At 43.2% G+C, this 13,805-nt stretch overlaps 1 protein-coding gene across 14 annotated transcripts in view; it reads right to left on the bottom strand.

The window, feature by feature from the left end:
• camk2b1 (calcium/calmodulin-dependent protein kinase (CaM kinase) II beta 1) overlaps positions 1 to 13,805 on the bottom strand; it is a 66,654-nt gene that overhangs the window by 49,936 nt on the left and 2,913 nt on the right. For all 14 annotated transcript variants that reach the window (XM_041042314.1, XM_041042316.1, XM_041042323.1 and 11 more), the window contains exons 2-5: positions 11,302 to 11,396; positions 3,845 to 3,904; positions 3,287 to 3,341; positions 2,770 to 2,835 (exon numbers count right to left, since the gene is read on the bottom strand). In XM_041042314.1, coding sequence (XP_040898248.1) covers positions 2,770 to 2,835; positions 3,287 to 3,341; positions 3,845 to 3,904; positions 11,302 to 11,396 — 276 coding nt within the window. The remainder of the gene's footprint in view (positions 1 to 2,769; positions 2,836 to 3,286; positions 3,342 to 3,844; positions 3,905 to 11,301; positions 11,397 to 13,805) is intronic.

Raw genomic sequence — 13,805 nt, 5'->3', positions numbered from 1 at the left:
GAAGTTTTACCCGTAATAGCCTCGATCCACTCAAACACCACTGAACAGAAACTCTGATAGATTCTGTCAGGGGGCGACAAGGTGTGATGCAGCACAGCTTGGGGTCTATGTGAGTGCATGAGTGTGTGTGTGTCTGTGCGCGCGTGTGTGTCTGTGAGAGAGAGAGACTAATTATTGTCGCTAATTAGTCCCACTTCTTGCTGGTCTCCAAGGGAGTGAGGGTGGAGGGGGGGACGGACTGGCCTGGATGACTGACATTCAGAAGGGAGGGGAAAGGAAAGGAAAGGAAAGTGCGTGTCCGTATTTGTGTGTGCGTGTGGGCTAGCGTGCACACCAGGTGTGGAGTACTGCAAGGGTTACAAGGTGGGTGGGAAAGTCAGCAATCACTAGGGGTTTAGAGAGGCACACACACACACACACACACAATCTATCTCTCTTTTTCTTTCCTTTGAAGGAGCAATATAGTTATTCATTTGGTTATAAGATGTGTGTGTGTGTGTGTGTGTGTGTGTAAATGAGTGTGCTTCTGCTGTGTTGAAGGATGAAGGCCTGTCAGTTTGTTATTTCTTAAACAGTTTGAGTCATCGATCGTGACAGAAATTTAGCGACTGAAAGTCCGGTTTCTGTATTATACATGTCTCTGTGGCTGCCTCAGATATGGTGTAAACAGCACTTAATACATTAAAGAGGGATTTTCTCTTTAATGTTATTATAATTAATATATAAAAGAATAGTTGGTAGCTGCACGGTTTTAAAAGGCCATACAAGTTTGTATGTTTGCATTAAAGCGAGCAAATCACTGTGAGTGACAGGTGGGGCTCTTAGCCACCCATTGTTGCTGCTGTGAGAGATGGCTGTCATCCAGTCACACTAACATTTCCCCGAATATTTTGTTAAAATTGGATCAAAAATAATTTGAGGTTCCGTGATGTATATTCAATCCGTCCTATGAGCTAAGAGGTACAGAAAATCTTTTGCATTCTATACAGTATTAAAAAAACAGCTATGAAGTGAATCAAATTACAAATAAATGCATTACATTTATTGTGTGAGTTAGAGCGGTGATCTGGACAAAACCAGAATATCTAATTTTTCAATTCAGGAAACTAAAAAATAAAAGGTCATTCTTTATTCAGTTGTTGCATCGCAGGTATTTAAGCCTTTGACTCTAATGTAATACAAACTGGTTGCGAAGCCAGACTTTGCTCAAATTACCTGAGTTCACTGTTCTCAAGAAACTAGGAACAGAGACCAGGGCTACAGACGACCGTTTACAGAACCACGCTGGCGTGAATTTCTCCAGTATCAGACTATTCATTTCACTTGTTGCTAAATGGACTAACACCCACATCACAACTGACATTTTCAAGTGTCTCTCTCAGCCTATTGTCTGTCCACCCCCCCGCTACTCCATTTCCTCTTCCGCCAAAGTGAACTGTGTGTGCCGATGAGTCAGCACGAGTGGTGGGGGTGAGATATAAAACTACATGGGTGGTGGTGGTGGTGGTGGAAGGGGGGGTGAAAAAGAAAGTAGAGAAAAGGACTGAATGAAAATCAAGAAAAGAAAGGAGAGACAGAAGTGGAGACTGTCCACATACACGCAAACACCACAGGTGGGCAGGGCCATTTGTTTTGTTCTGCTTACACACCTGTTTTTATCTCTCCCACTGTTTCAGTGAGGGAAAGCACAAAGGGGAAAAATGAAGGGGGCAGCATAACAGTGTAGGGGTGTACCCTGGACCACCTGCACCAGCCAAGCTAACTGCATCATGTAAGAGAAATATACCGAAGGTTTGACCAATAAGAGTTTGCTGATACCATTACAAGTATCAATAATTCAATAATGCAGTTTTCATAATTGCGAGGTAACTGTTACGTTCTGGTTTTCAGAGTTTCCAGAGTCATGGTCTCATTACTGTTTCAGAGGCTGTGTTTTATAAATATGTATTGTTCTTTTAGGAAGACAGAATTTAAAGATGTATCCGTCAACCATCCGTCTTTTTCCCTGTGCTTCTTGCTGCGCCCTGCACTTTTTTAATCTGAACTAAGCCCCAACTCGCAGGCTCTCAACTCCCATTCATTGTCAATTTCACTTGAATTAAACTTTTCATAGTCCAAAATAGGCTCAGCAACAACATTCACCACACTGCAGATTTGAGAACCTGAAAAGCTGATTTTTAAAAATCTGATTTGGTCTTGAAAACCCATTTTGGTCAAACCCTGGGTTGGACATAAAGGTAACTCCTGTGTCAGTGTGAGAGGTGAAGTACTGTGGCACTGATGTAAAGGAAGAGGCGAAAGGACAGAGGAGGAGTAGATCAAAAGAAGAGGGAGGAAAAGAAGAAAGGAGCAAAGAAATTGTGGCAGTGAAAAGAGGGGATAAAGTTGGTGAAGTTAACAGAGAAAGAAAAAGGAAAACAGTCATCGGGAGAGATGAGGAAAAGCAACAGAAACAGAAGAGGGGAAAACAATCATGAAAAGAACAAAGGTCAAGAGAAAAAATTAGCAAAGAATAAGAAAACATGCAGTGAAATGACGTGAGGAGCAGAAACAGGGGAAAAGGAGAGAGAGAACAGAGTAGAACATAAAAGCAGAAGAGGACAGTGAGAGGAAGAGGAGCGAAGAGTAGAAAAAAGAGTCACAGAAGAAAAGGAAAAATACGTACAACTAAAAAAAAAAAAAGACAGGAGAAGACAACAGAAGACACAGACCGTTGAAGGACAAGGAGAAGCCCTTTCACACATACAGGGGTGAAGGCTGCGCTCCTACCTGGCGTCGGCCTCACTGTAATACTCTCTGGCTACGATGTCCTCAAACAGTTCACCTCCGGTCACCCTGCGCGCGCGCGCACACACACACACACACACACACACACACACACACACACACACACACACACACACACACACACACACACACACACATTTATTAAAATTAGGACAGTAGAATTGGAAGGAGGTGGGGATGGGTGGGGTATAAAGGCTACAAAGCAAGGGTTCCTTCTTCATTTCGTGTTTCCTGTGGCACCCCTCTCTCCCCCAATCCTCCATTCCTCCCCCTTCCCACCACACGGTTACCATGGAAACTAGAGGGAATTGCCGAGAGATGGATGTGGAGGGAGTGGGCGGCAGTGGTGGTGGGGGGCAGATATAGGAGAGAGTTATGTAATTGTATACGTAGGGAAGGGTTGGGAATCGAGGTGGAGGAGGAAGAAGAAAAGGGGCAAAAGATGAGTGAGTATGAAGAGGAGAGGAGAGGAGGGGAGAAGGAGGGAAGGATGACTTACAAGTCAAACAGGAGGTAGTGGAAGCCCTCCTCTGATATACTGTCATGAAGACGAACTGGAAGAGAAAGATAAACAGATTGAGAGATAAGTCTCTGTTCTTCCTTGTATTTATCATTATTCTAATGTGTTTTATTATCAGATCCTTGCCTCATCGCCTATAAACTATGTGATGGAACTGCTGCATTTTAACTAGGAGGATAAAAAGCAAGTAAAACGAGAGATAAAGGGGGGCTCAGAGTGTGAGTGTGGGGTGGAAACCACAGTATGGTACAGTTCTGGCAATAAGGGGGTCGACTTAATCAACAGGAACACATGAATATTATAAGATTGTGTATTACACTACTGTATGTTGCTACTACCACATTTTTTGTGGTAATCAGATAAATTGGCTTTTGCGTGTGTAATAAATGGCTTTAATCTTTTAGTTAGTTAATACTAACAAACTGACCTCACTTTATAAAAAGCAGTGGAAATGTGATTTGTTTTGTGATAGGAAGTAATAAATGGATGTGAAGCAAAATCAAAAAAATTAAAAATTAAAAAAAGATATATCCTCACCGATGTTGGGGTGTTTCAACAGGCGACAAATCCGAGCCTCTCGCTCCAGCTTCTGGTGATCTGAAGGGCGACAGGGACAGGCAGACGGAGAGGAAGAGAGAGAAAGAGATAATGAGGAGTTATTCTTAAAGTATGACTGCAAATACACCGTTTCATTACGACCGCAAGCCACTTTGGAGCTAAGCGTGAAAATGTCTGACAATACCGTTGCGAGATATGTCAGAGATCAGACACACAAACAACGACAAACAATTTACAGTACGTAGGTCCATCCAGTGGGTTTAAATCCCAAAAGGCTGAAAGCATTAAGAAGGTATGCTGCTTCAGCAGGTTTGAACTGGATCATTGGTGAAGCACAGTATCTTCACTGACGGATGGACAGTTTATCAGTAAAACAGTTACTTCGATGCATCTATTGAAACGAGGGTTCGGATGTTAACGTGGGGGCAGGAATCAACGAATGAACAATACAAAGGCGCAGCACAAATGTTTGCCAGTTTGAGCACTGCTCCTTTCAACAGTTATGCCATAATAACAGTAGTAACAATAGTAGTCAATAGTCATTGTTGTGTCTTTTCAACATACAGCAAAATAAATATTTTCCCCAAACTCAGACCCAGTTTTATTAAGGAAAACATAATATATAGATAATATAATATATAGAGTTAGACAGCTGGACTCATTACAACAGCACCGTTTCTGTTACGTTAGACGCACACGGACGGATGACTTAAAAACCCAACTGAAGCACTTTGTGTGTAGACACAGATTGTGTGCATCTTTGAAGTCTAACAAAATGTGCTGACTTAATTTCCTGCCTCATAAAACATCTGCAAAGGTGCTTTTTTTTTTTTTTTTAATTTCTGATACACACTTTTCAACCTATTTCTATCATACTCAGACTTTATTTGCACAGCATTTTTCATGCAAAGTCAAAATGTACCAAAAATATATTTGACAAGCTCTTCTAAAAAAAAAAAAAATAAGCGTCTGTAACTGCGTCAAAATGCGATCATTACACTTCCTTCCTGCAAACGTTTATCTGACGACTTCTTCATTAACCACAGCCCATAGATACTGTAAAAAGCCTTTATGAAAACCAAACTATACGGCAGATAATAATTAACAGGAAAGACACCAGGTTATGATATTCTCTGAAAACAGGTCCAGCACACTTGAGTGTATAGATTATGCATTCACAAGTGTGTGTGTGATTGCATATACACTTACATAACAGCTTAATGATGCAGGCCAACCTGGATTCAATGGTTATCAAGCAAGCTGCAATCTTAGCCCACACACACACACACACACACACACATATATACACACACACACACAAGGGGGTGGAACACCCTGTATGTGCATGCCTGCAGAGCACGACAGGCAGAGGGCATAAACATGTGTGTTCGTGCACACACCCATGTACAATAGAATGGGTTTAAAAACACACAAACACAAACACACACATACTGTACACACATAAAGTACATGCAGGCACACAAATAGAGCGGCAGTACACAAAGGCGCACACACTCACGCTGGCACTGAGGAGTGACAGTGAAGTGTAAGCCCAGTGATTATAGTCTTAGAAGATGAGAGGAGCGAGGCGGAGAAAGGAGTGGAGGAGTGGAGGAGTGTTGGGGGGGTACAGGAGGAGGAGGATGAAAGAAGGAGGAAAAATGGAAGGGCGATTAATACACACCAAGCACAGTTGTTTCACCGGCCACCGCCTGCTACTTGTTTTATTTTTTTCTCGCTCTGTTCATTTGTTTTTCATTTTGGTTTTGGTTATGGACACACTGAATTTATTTGTTTGTTTATTCCTGTGTTAAAATGCCATTTCAGATGCTCTTTATGGGATAAAATTCCAAAGACGAATCTCTTCACAGTTTATCAGTGTTCAGAAATACACTGAAAGAGATATCTGTGTTTATCACTGGGGGAAAGGTATCATGCCATATGAGGCTACTCTCCATGAAGGATCACATCTTTTCACTGCCGCGCTCTCACTCCAGCTAAACTCACCCTGGGTGGCTTTATCTACTGCCTACTTGTGATGAACACTCCCAGATATGTTGTACATCAAACTACAATGTCAAATGGTGGAAAACATCATAAGCACAAGCGTCACATTTCACTCTGTCGGTGGCATCTGCTGACGTTACTCTGCAACACAGAACTGGCTCAGAGGAAGCTCGATGGTTCAGCTTAGTCTACCAGATGGCCAGACTGAGCCTTTGTTATCTGCACGTCTTTGTAGGACTGTAAGACTAAAGGCTCAAGTGGAAATCATATTGCTAAATGCAATGGTAAAAACTATTGAATGTATATATTAAGCCTCAGCTTAAGATCCTTCGGGACTGGAAAACCATACGGGTCATGGAGTACTTCTCTTGGGATTTGCTGCTGGAGATGACCGTACGCGTAATCTGCAGCCTCCTCCGTAACAATAAACGTCACCATTCAGGCCCTTTATGCCAGCTATATCAGGCTGGCAGATAAACCTACAGCCAAACATCGTGAAGGAATGATGACCTGCCAATGGCAGACCATTCATACAAGGCTCTGTAACGGTGGAGCGTGAGGGGAAGGGTCGGAGTTTAGGCAGTGGATGAACTGGCAAGACGCTTTAGGGCATCATAGTCTTGTTTGACGTTCCCACAGCTAGTCACTGTTTGCTCTGGGTTTTGTGCATGCTGAGAATAAAAATGGGTTCGTGGCTGACTGGGTGGATGATACAGGGAGGGATGGACAGCGGACAGGTTGAAGTTCCAACCCTGTCTCCTTGAAATTATGTTTAAATACACCTGATCTGCAAAAGCTTTAGACTCTAGACTATGTTTAGACTCTCACAGCACTTGGTTCAGGTTAGGGAAATATCTTGGTCTGGTTCAGTGCAGAAAAAAGTTCACAGTGACTTGACACACAACAGGTTTGTTTGCATTCAACAAAAACCACATTCTTACCCTGACCTTAACCAAAGTACTGTTTTTGCCTAAACCACAGACGCAACTGTGAATACAAACTCTAGTCTCTGGTGTTTCAGTCGTGCACTTTGTACACACAGAGCACATGGTGTCTCTGAACATAATCCAAATACGTTGCCACCACAGTGTAATTGGGAAAAGACTTCAGTAACCAGACAGTTATACTTGCACCACCTTTTCAAAAGAAATTCTTTCAGAAGTAAACATGTTTGAAATGCCCCGTCCCTTAAAGCTAAAAAATTATGTTTGTTTTTTTCGTTTTTTTTTGCACCACACAGCACAAATGGGATCAAAACACCACCTCCTGTAATGAGTTTACTGTCTGCAACTGTGGTCGTGTAGCAGTGGCAAAGCAGGCTGCTTCAGAGCTCAGTGAGCCAGCCAAATATCCATTTAGTCAGTCAGTCAGTCAGCCAGCCAGTCAGTCAGGTACCAAATCCTGTGTTCCTGATGCAGCAGGGTAAATAAGAAATGAGAGGAGAGGGTGGGGAAAGGAAGGAGGATGAGGACTGGTCCTGAGAGGAATGAGAGAGGAAGTGGAGAAAAGAGGACAAGCAGGAGGAGACAGGTGACAAAGAGGAACATTTGAGAACCCAGTGTTCACAGAGAGAGTTAACCCAAGGTCTGCGGGAATCTACAGAATATGCTGGAGAAGCAGAGAGGAGACGAGAGGAATAAATTTGGGTTAATCATCAACAGAGAGGACTTAAGTCCCAGGAGGGCAGGAGATGTAAAAAGACAGCCACAAACACAGCCCGACATAACCATGAACATCACTGTGACTCCAGCTCGGAGACGTTCGGTACAAATTGCTCTGTGGTCAGAGAGGTCAGGAGACGGCCATGTTTAAGTCACGAGTCCTGCTGTTTCCTATACGTTTTACAGTCATAATACAGCCTCGAAATTTAAGATGACGCATGATCCTCGAGGGAGGGGGGAGTTATATCGCAGCATCAGTGGAAATGTAATTGATTCAGTAGACAACAGAGAAAAAGCTTTACTTATTGGTGCAATTACAGCCAAAGTGATTCGATTTCATAATAAGGCCTAATAATAAGGTTTAATGCGCACTCGACTGAGGTGTCTACATCTGTCCCGTCCTGGTTATTTGACTTTGACACAAACCTGGCTGGCCAAAACCAGGTCAGATCACTGCTGCTGCATTGCAGGTGAATCTCAAACACCCCCCACACACACACACACACCTGTATATTCACACACGAGCACAACTACCCTCTATCTTGATAAAGGCCATACAGCAACCTCTGGCATCCCCTGTCCAGAGATCACTGCCAATAAACAAGCTCTGTGATTGGCTGGAAGCCTTGCCCAGCAGACCTGCCCTACATTTCCTGTTGACATGTGTCGGATTGGCATTAACCGACGGCTGAAAGGGATGGAGGGAGATGGGGTGGTACCTTATTTTATTTCATCCTTCCTCACTTTCATGCACACAACCACGGAAACAACGATGTTTATTCACAAACTCGTGAATGCTTGTGTTTAACATCATAACCGAGTGGTATTTTATGACTTTTGACTCAGTGAATCATCACGGCTTCAATAAACGACTACAATAAACAAGAAATCCTTAGTCCTTTCTTGTTGTAACCGTAAAAGATTCACTGCGTAGCTGACTGTGTGTGTGTATGTGTGTGTCAGAAAGAAAGAGAGAGTCAGATGAGAGTCCCGTGCTAAAGGCATGTAGGCGTACAGGCGCATGGCCCTCAGCTGCCAAGTGCCTGGGGTGCCTTCTCTCACATGACCCCTCCCTCCTCTCGGCTACCATCTCCATCTGCCAGTCCTAAACAAACGCTCCTCTTAAGTTGCTGCAACCGGGGCTCCGAGCTCACCGGCCTTACCTGCTGTCTGAGAGATATTACAACAACAATGCGACCTAAACCAAACCCCACTTCTAAAGTAGAGCGGCAAGTCGCCGTGGCTGCCATTAAAACCTGGCTGTAGCAGCCCATGTCAGATAGGTCATGGAGCTATAAATAGCACCTGGAGTAGAAGTAGTATGCAGCAGCTCTGCCGGCTCTGCTGTTTCATAGAACATGGCTCATCCATTAGTAAGGAGCGCAGCACAAGCCTCGCGCACCACCCAGTCAGGTCAGATCAGTCCTCCTATCAAATGTTGAAGCAGGGAGATTATGCTGTGCCTCCGAAATATGGTGGAGAGCTGCAAGCAGCTGCACTCCCTGATAAAGCAGCTGGAGTCAAATGTGTAGGTCCAATGATAGCACAACCTATAGGTGAATTATTTATCCCGTGTGTATGTGTGTGTGTGCCTGTGTGAGTGTTGCTTTAGGTCTCATCAAGCCAATCGCTGGGATTAACTGTTAACCTCCTGCTAATAGCAGCAGGATAATCTGGGATGGATTTAATCTCATTAAAAGCTGCTTGCTGCTCTGACATATAGTCAAAATATGACAAGAGTGACATATCCACTGTCCAGGATAATGGCACACCACAAATAACAATGTAGATTTAACAAATGGTTGTTTGTCATCTTGTTGTTTTTATTTATTTTTTGTTTGTTTTGATAAAAGAAAAATTCTGTTTAAGATGTCACTTAAAAACTAACGGATAAATTTGTGAAAAAGTGGAACAATTTAAAGTTAAGATACGCGTTAAACTTTTGGTCACAGCTAAGTAAGACAGCTGAAACAGCTGAAAATACCAGTTTATCATATATCCCCCTGCAAATCTCTGAATGGCTAAAAAACAGAAAACACATTTGTGTTTTTCACTGAAACAATTGTGAAGGTAGCAATATCCATTTTTGTGTAACGTCTAGTGGAGCTGGAAATAGTATGCTGAAACACAACGCCAAAAGTGCATTACAACATCATCTAATTTATTTATTAACACCACACTGTTTCCAAGTGTCTGCATTCTGAAGGAGTACACACTACTTCAGCCTGAAAATACAAACACTACAGTCTAATGTTTTCAGAACTGCCTGTTCCACATCATATCATCACAGCATCATTTCATAAATGCATCCAGTGCTGATGTTCTAATAATTATTTAACAGGTGGGTAATACCGATTAAATCATGTGCTCCTGACTGAGACTAACACTTGTGAGATCAGGCATTCCAGGTTGATGCCCTCGGCTAATGCCCGTTAAAATGCCTGTTCCACCACACTCAACATTTTCACACACAAGCAGCGGCCCTGTGTTTGTGTGTGTGTGAAGGCAGGGTAACAGTCAAGTGTCAGTGTGGTGCCACCTGGCAGGGCCCCGGCAGTGGGTCTCCAGTTACGAGGCTGCAGGGGCAGCAGGAGATTTACACTGGGCAAATGTTGGTATGAAGAGCCACAGCGACCACGGTGGTGCCGGACTGGTCTTCATGGCCGCTGGCATCTAGCTTTGGCTTTGGCTTCGACTGTCACTGGCTGCAGAGCATGTGACGCTAATTAACGTGCTTAAAGATCTTTTTTTTTTTCTTTAGTAAAATATTTTTACAGCATTATATCGTAAAACATTATAATTGAAGCATTTAGCTGAGACTTTCATCCAGGTATTTAAAGAGTGTAACACTGGAAGCAGCTTAACTTCTCCAAGCAAATCGATGCTAAAGAACTTAAAGCTAAGCGTCTTAGTGCTTTTACAATATTCCTCTCTCCATTAAATGATCGTTTAATGGCAAAATGCCAGGAAAAGCAATAGAGATTAACCTTCGCCACAGTGACAGGATGCGTCAGCGGTACTCAAGAAGACAAAAATCTGTCAGCCGTGTAACGTGGGAGAAATTAAACACTAAAACGACTTCCTCCATCTTTCTTTTGTCATATGTAGGGCTGTGACTTACAGTTATTTTCATGGCTGATTAATGCAAAACTCAAACATAAATGGTTACTATTACATGAGACAGAGAAAAGCTCATATTTGTGAAGATGGTAGCAGTTCATGAGAGCTTATCTGAGCTGGGGACCGTGAGTGCATGACACTGAACCTGAAACCACTGCATTCATCTACCTCAATGATTAGTTTAACTCAAGAGAAGCAGTGTAAGAGGTGAACCTGGAATTCTGAAAAGCCCACATTTAGTGTTGTACTGTGATCACCAAAGGCCGTCGCACTACAACACTTACTGCATTTGGACGTTTCTGCCACGAGCTTCTGTGACTGCTCCGTTGTCCTCCTTTTCGCATACGCAGACCCCAATGTGATAAAATTTTGTCCTACGCAGCACCATCTGAGGCGGTAACTGCTGCTAGATTTCACTTACATAACTGTCTACACTGTAGGTGGGGAGGTGACCACTGGGACAGAGAAACTATGAACAAATTAGTCACTCTTGTATGCCTGCACATTGTACTTTCAGTTGTCTGTTATTTCACAACAGAGAAATACAACTTTACTGTTTTTGTTTGAGACCCCACTTCACAAACGACCAGGTCCACACGGAATCAGCATCACCTGCGATGAAAGATCCAGGATCACGGATGTGCTTACCTCTTGCAGATAACTTTTTGGTGTTGATTATTTTGGCGGCGTACTCCTGTCCCGTACACAGCTTCACACATCTGCGCACCACTGAAAAGGCTCCCCTGTAAAACACAGAAAAAAGACATGTGTCAAGCTTTGGTGCATTTCACAGTGGCACACGTCAGAGTTTGGACTTCAGTTGAGGTAACATTCTCTAATTGCATTATTCATCATCGTTTAATGGAAAGGTGTCATCAGCACACCTGCAACTTCTCGATGAATGACAAAAGATGGTGGAGGTCCTTACGGCTGAGATTTTGCTGAAGACATTTTTTTGCAAAGGCAGCTTTTCTAAAGGCCCCAACACATAATAAACCTGATGTCACCTGATGCGCACATTTTAACTGTAACTACATTAAAAGACTACGGTGCCAGGATTTGTCTGTTTAATAGGCTCCCACGAGGTTCCTCATACACAGTCAGCATATTATAAATAACAGCACTAAAAAATGGGCTCTTAAACACAAACCCAGCATTAGTGAATTGCTCCTATACTTTAAAAAGCCTGTCACGGAGCACAGGCGCTCACATCAGGCACAAAAACAAAGCACTATAACTTACAGCCACTTGAGCTAAACTTTGGTATGTGCTCACAAAGCCAGTTTTCGTCTTTGCTGCTGTGATTCCACAATTCACAACTCAAAGCAGACAAACCCAACAATTTGCCACCGTGTAGAGAAATGCAGCCTTGGGAAGCCCTGGCTGCTTCAGTTAGATCTGGTCCAGCCGTATTGTCAGTGCTGACAGTGAAAGGTTGACTGGTGCCACTGGTCTGCCTCCACACTGAGACCATTACAGACAACCAGCGAGGTCAGAGTCAAAGGTGAAAGCTGTGAGACTTGGATGAACAGACACTCGGGGAAACATCTACGTGGAGACAGAAAACCCAGAAGAACTCACAGGGTCTCTCATCACTGTCTCAGCACCAGATAAAAACCCACAACAAGCTGAGGTGAGTTGAAATCACGGGGTCAGGTCTTCTCTGGTTAGCGTAGCAGCAAAGAATCAACATGCTTGCAAAGTGCTTTTCTTTAGCGACCACGTGCGCTGTGGAGAAATACGACCCAAATGCAAGGAACTCACTGACACACAGTTGTGTACAAGCACTGCATGGGCGACACCAGCCACACACGCAGACAAACAAACGCATATGTTACTGACACCGAACTCCACAGCTGTGCCTGGAAAGTTCACACTCTGTGAGGTAAGTGTCTATCATCCGGGCTAAATGTGCTTTAACACACATACACGGTTAAATAGGGTAACAGGCCGTGAATCGTTGCTCCTCAAAGTCTTGTCTGACACCCAGAGAGCGGACAGGGAGGGATTCAAATGGACCCCGGATTGTTTTAGAAAAAAAATTGGTGCCTTCAACAGTCAAGGGTTTTGTAACCGGATAACTCTGAGCCTCTGGTGTGGTGTTACAGTCTCACAAGGCGCCTGTGATGTAGAATCATTAGACACTGTAGCAGATGTGTGACAGAAAGACCTTTTCAGAGACGTTTGAGAGGTGCCCGTCACCTCACGTGTTTCTCAGCGAGTACCTGAGACATTCAAGGCTGTGTGACTGTTCATATTATTGTTCTTAGGCATGAAAATCCCGCACGGTTCGCTGGATATTTGTAACATAATTCATGATGAGGAATTCAAAGGATCATCTCGTTTTTGAGGGCTGCATTATTTAAGTATAAGAAGAAACTGATATATCTGATCATTGAATTTATCGCCTAAAGAAATGCATTTTTCCAACTAACATCTGATGCCCACAGCAAACCAAATCCTAAACTCAAAGAACATATTCTGTGGCAAATACGGGAAGTTATATACACCAAAAAAAAAAAAAAGGCTAAACTTACAAAAGCAAAGGCACACTGCTTAAATGCCACAAGCCCTGCTAAGAAAGTGACACCAGTACAGAGTGAGCACACGACAATTAGCTCTCCTCAGATGTTGGATTAGTATTACAAAGTTACAGAGAGCATTATCATGAGAACGCCTAGCCATCCACACCTGCTCCCTTTCCTCCAAGCTTTATGCGACTGGGTGAACAATAAGATCAGTCTATGAACGATATTTCGCAGAGCGGGGTGTACAGATTAGTCTCCCTCGCACAGAGAGCTTCAAATCCAGTGCTTTTGACTGGAGTGTATTGTGTGGAAGCTAAGATTTATCTAAACACAACAAGGCAGACAGACTTTGATCAGTTCTATTCTTCACAAATGTATTTTTTAATCAAGAGCCCAGACCGGAGCATGAAGTCTCACTGGGTTTGGGATATATTGGAGCCAGCCAAGCAAAACCTTCCCTGCTAACAATATTTATTACTTATGGGGTGTAAGGAGAATATCGTGGATGCAATGTTGTAAATCAGTCTGATCCCTGTGTCTACTGTAGCAGCCAGTTTGGCAGACGACCAAACATGGTTGACCACGACCCGGTCGATCATATTGGGCTTTTTTTCCCCCAAATAT

This window comes from Toxotes jaculatrix, chromosome 7 (genome assembly GCF_017976425.1).
Source record: "Toxotes jaculatrix isolate fToxJac2 chromosome 7, fToxJac2.pri, whole genome shotgun sequence".
Lineage (NCBI taxonomy): Eukaryota > Metazoa > Chordata > Actinopteri > Toxotidae > Toxotes > Toxotes jaculatrix.
This window is presented reverse-complemented; position numbering and strand designations above follow the sequence as displayed.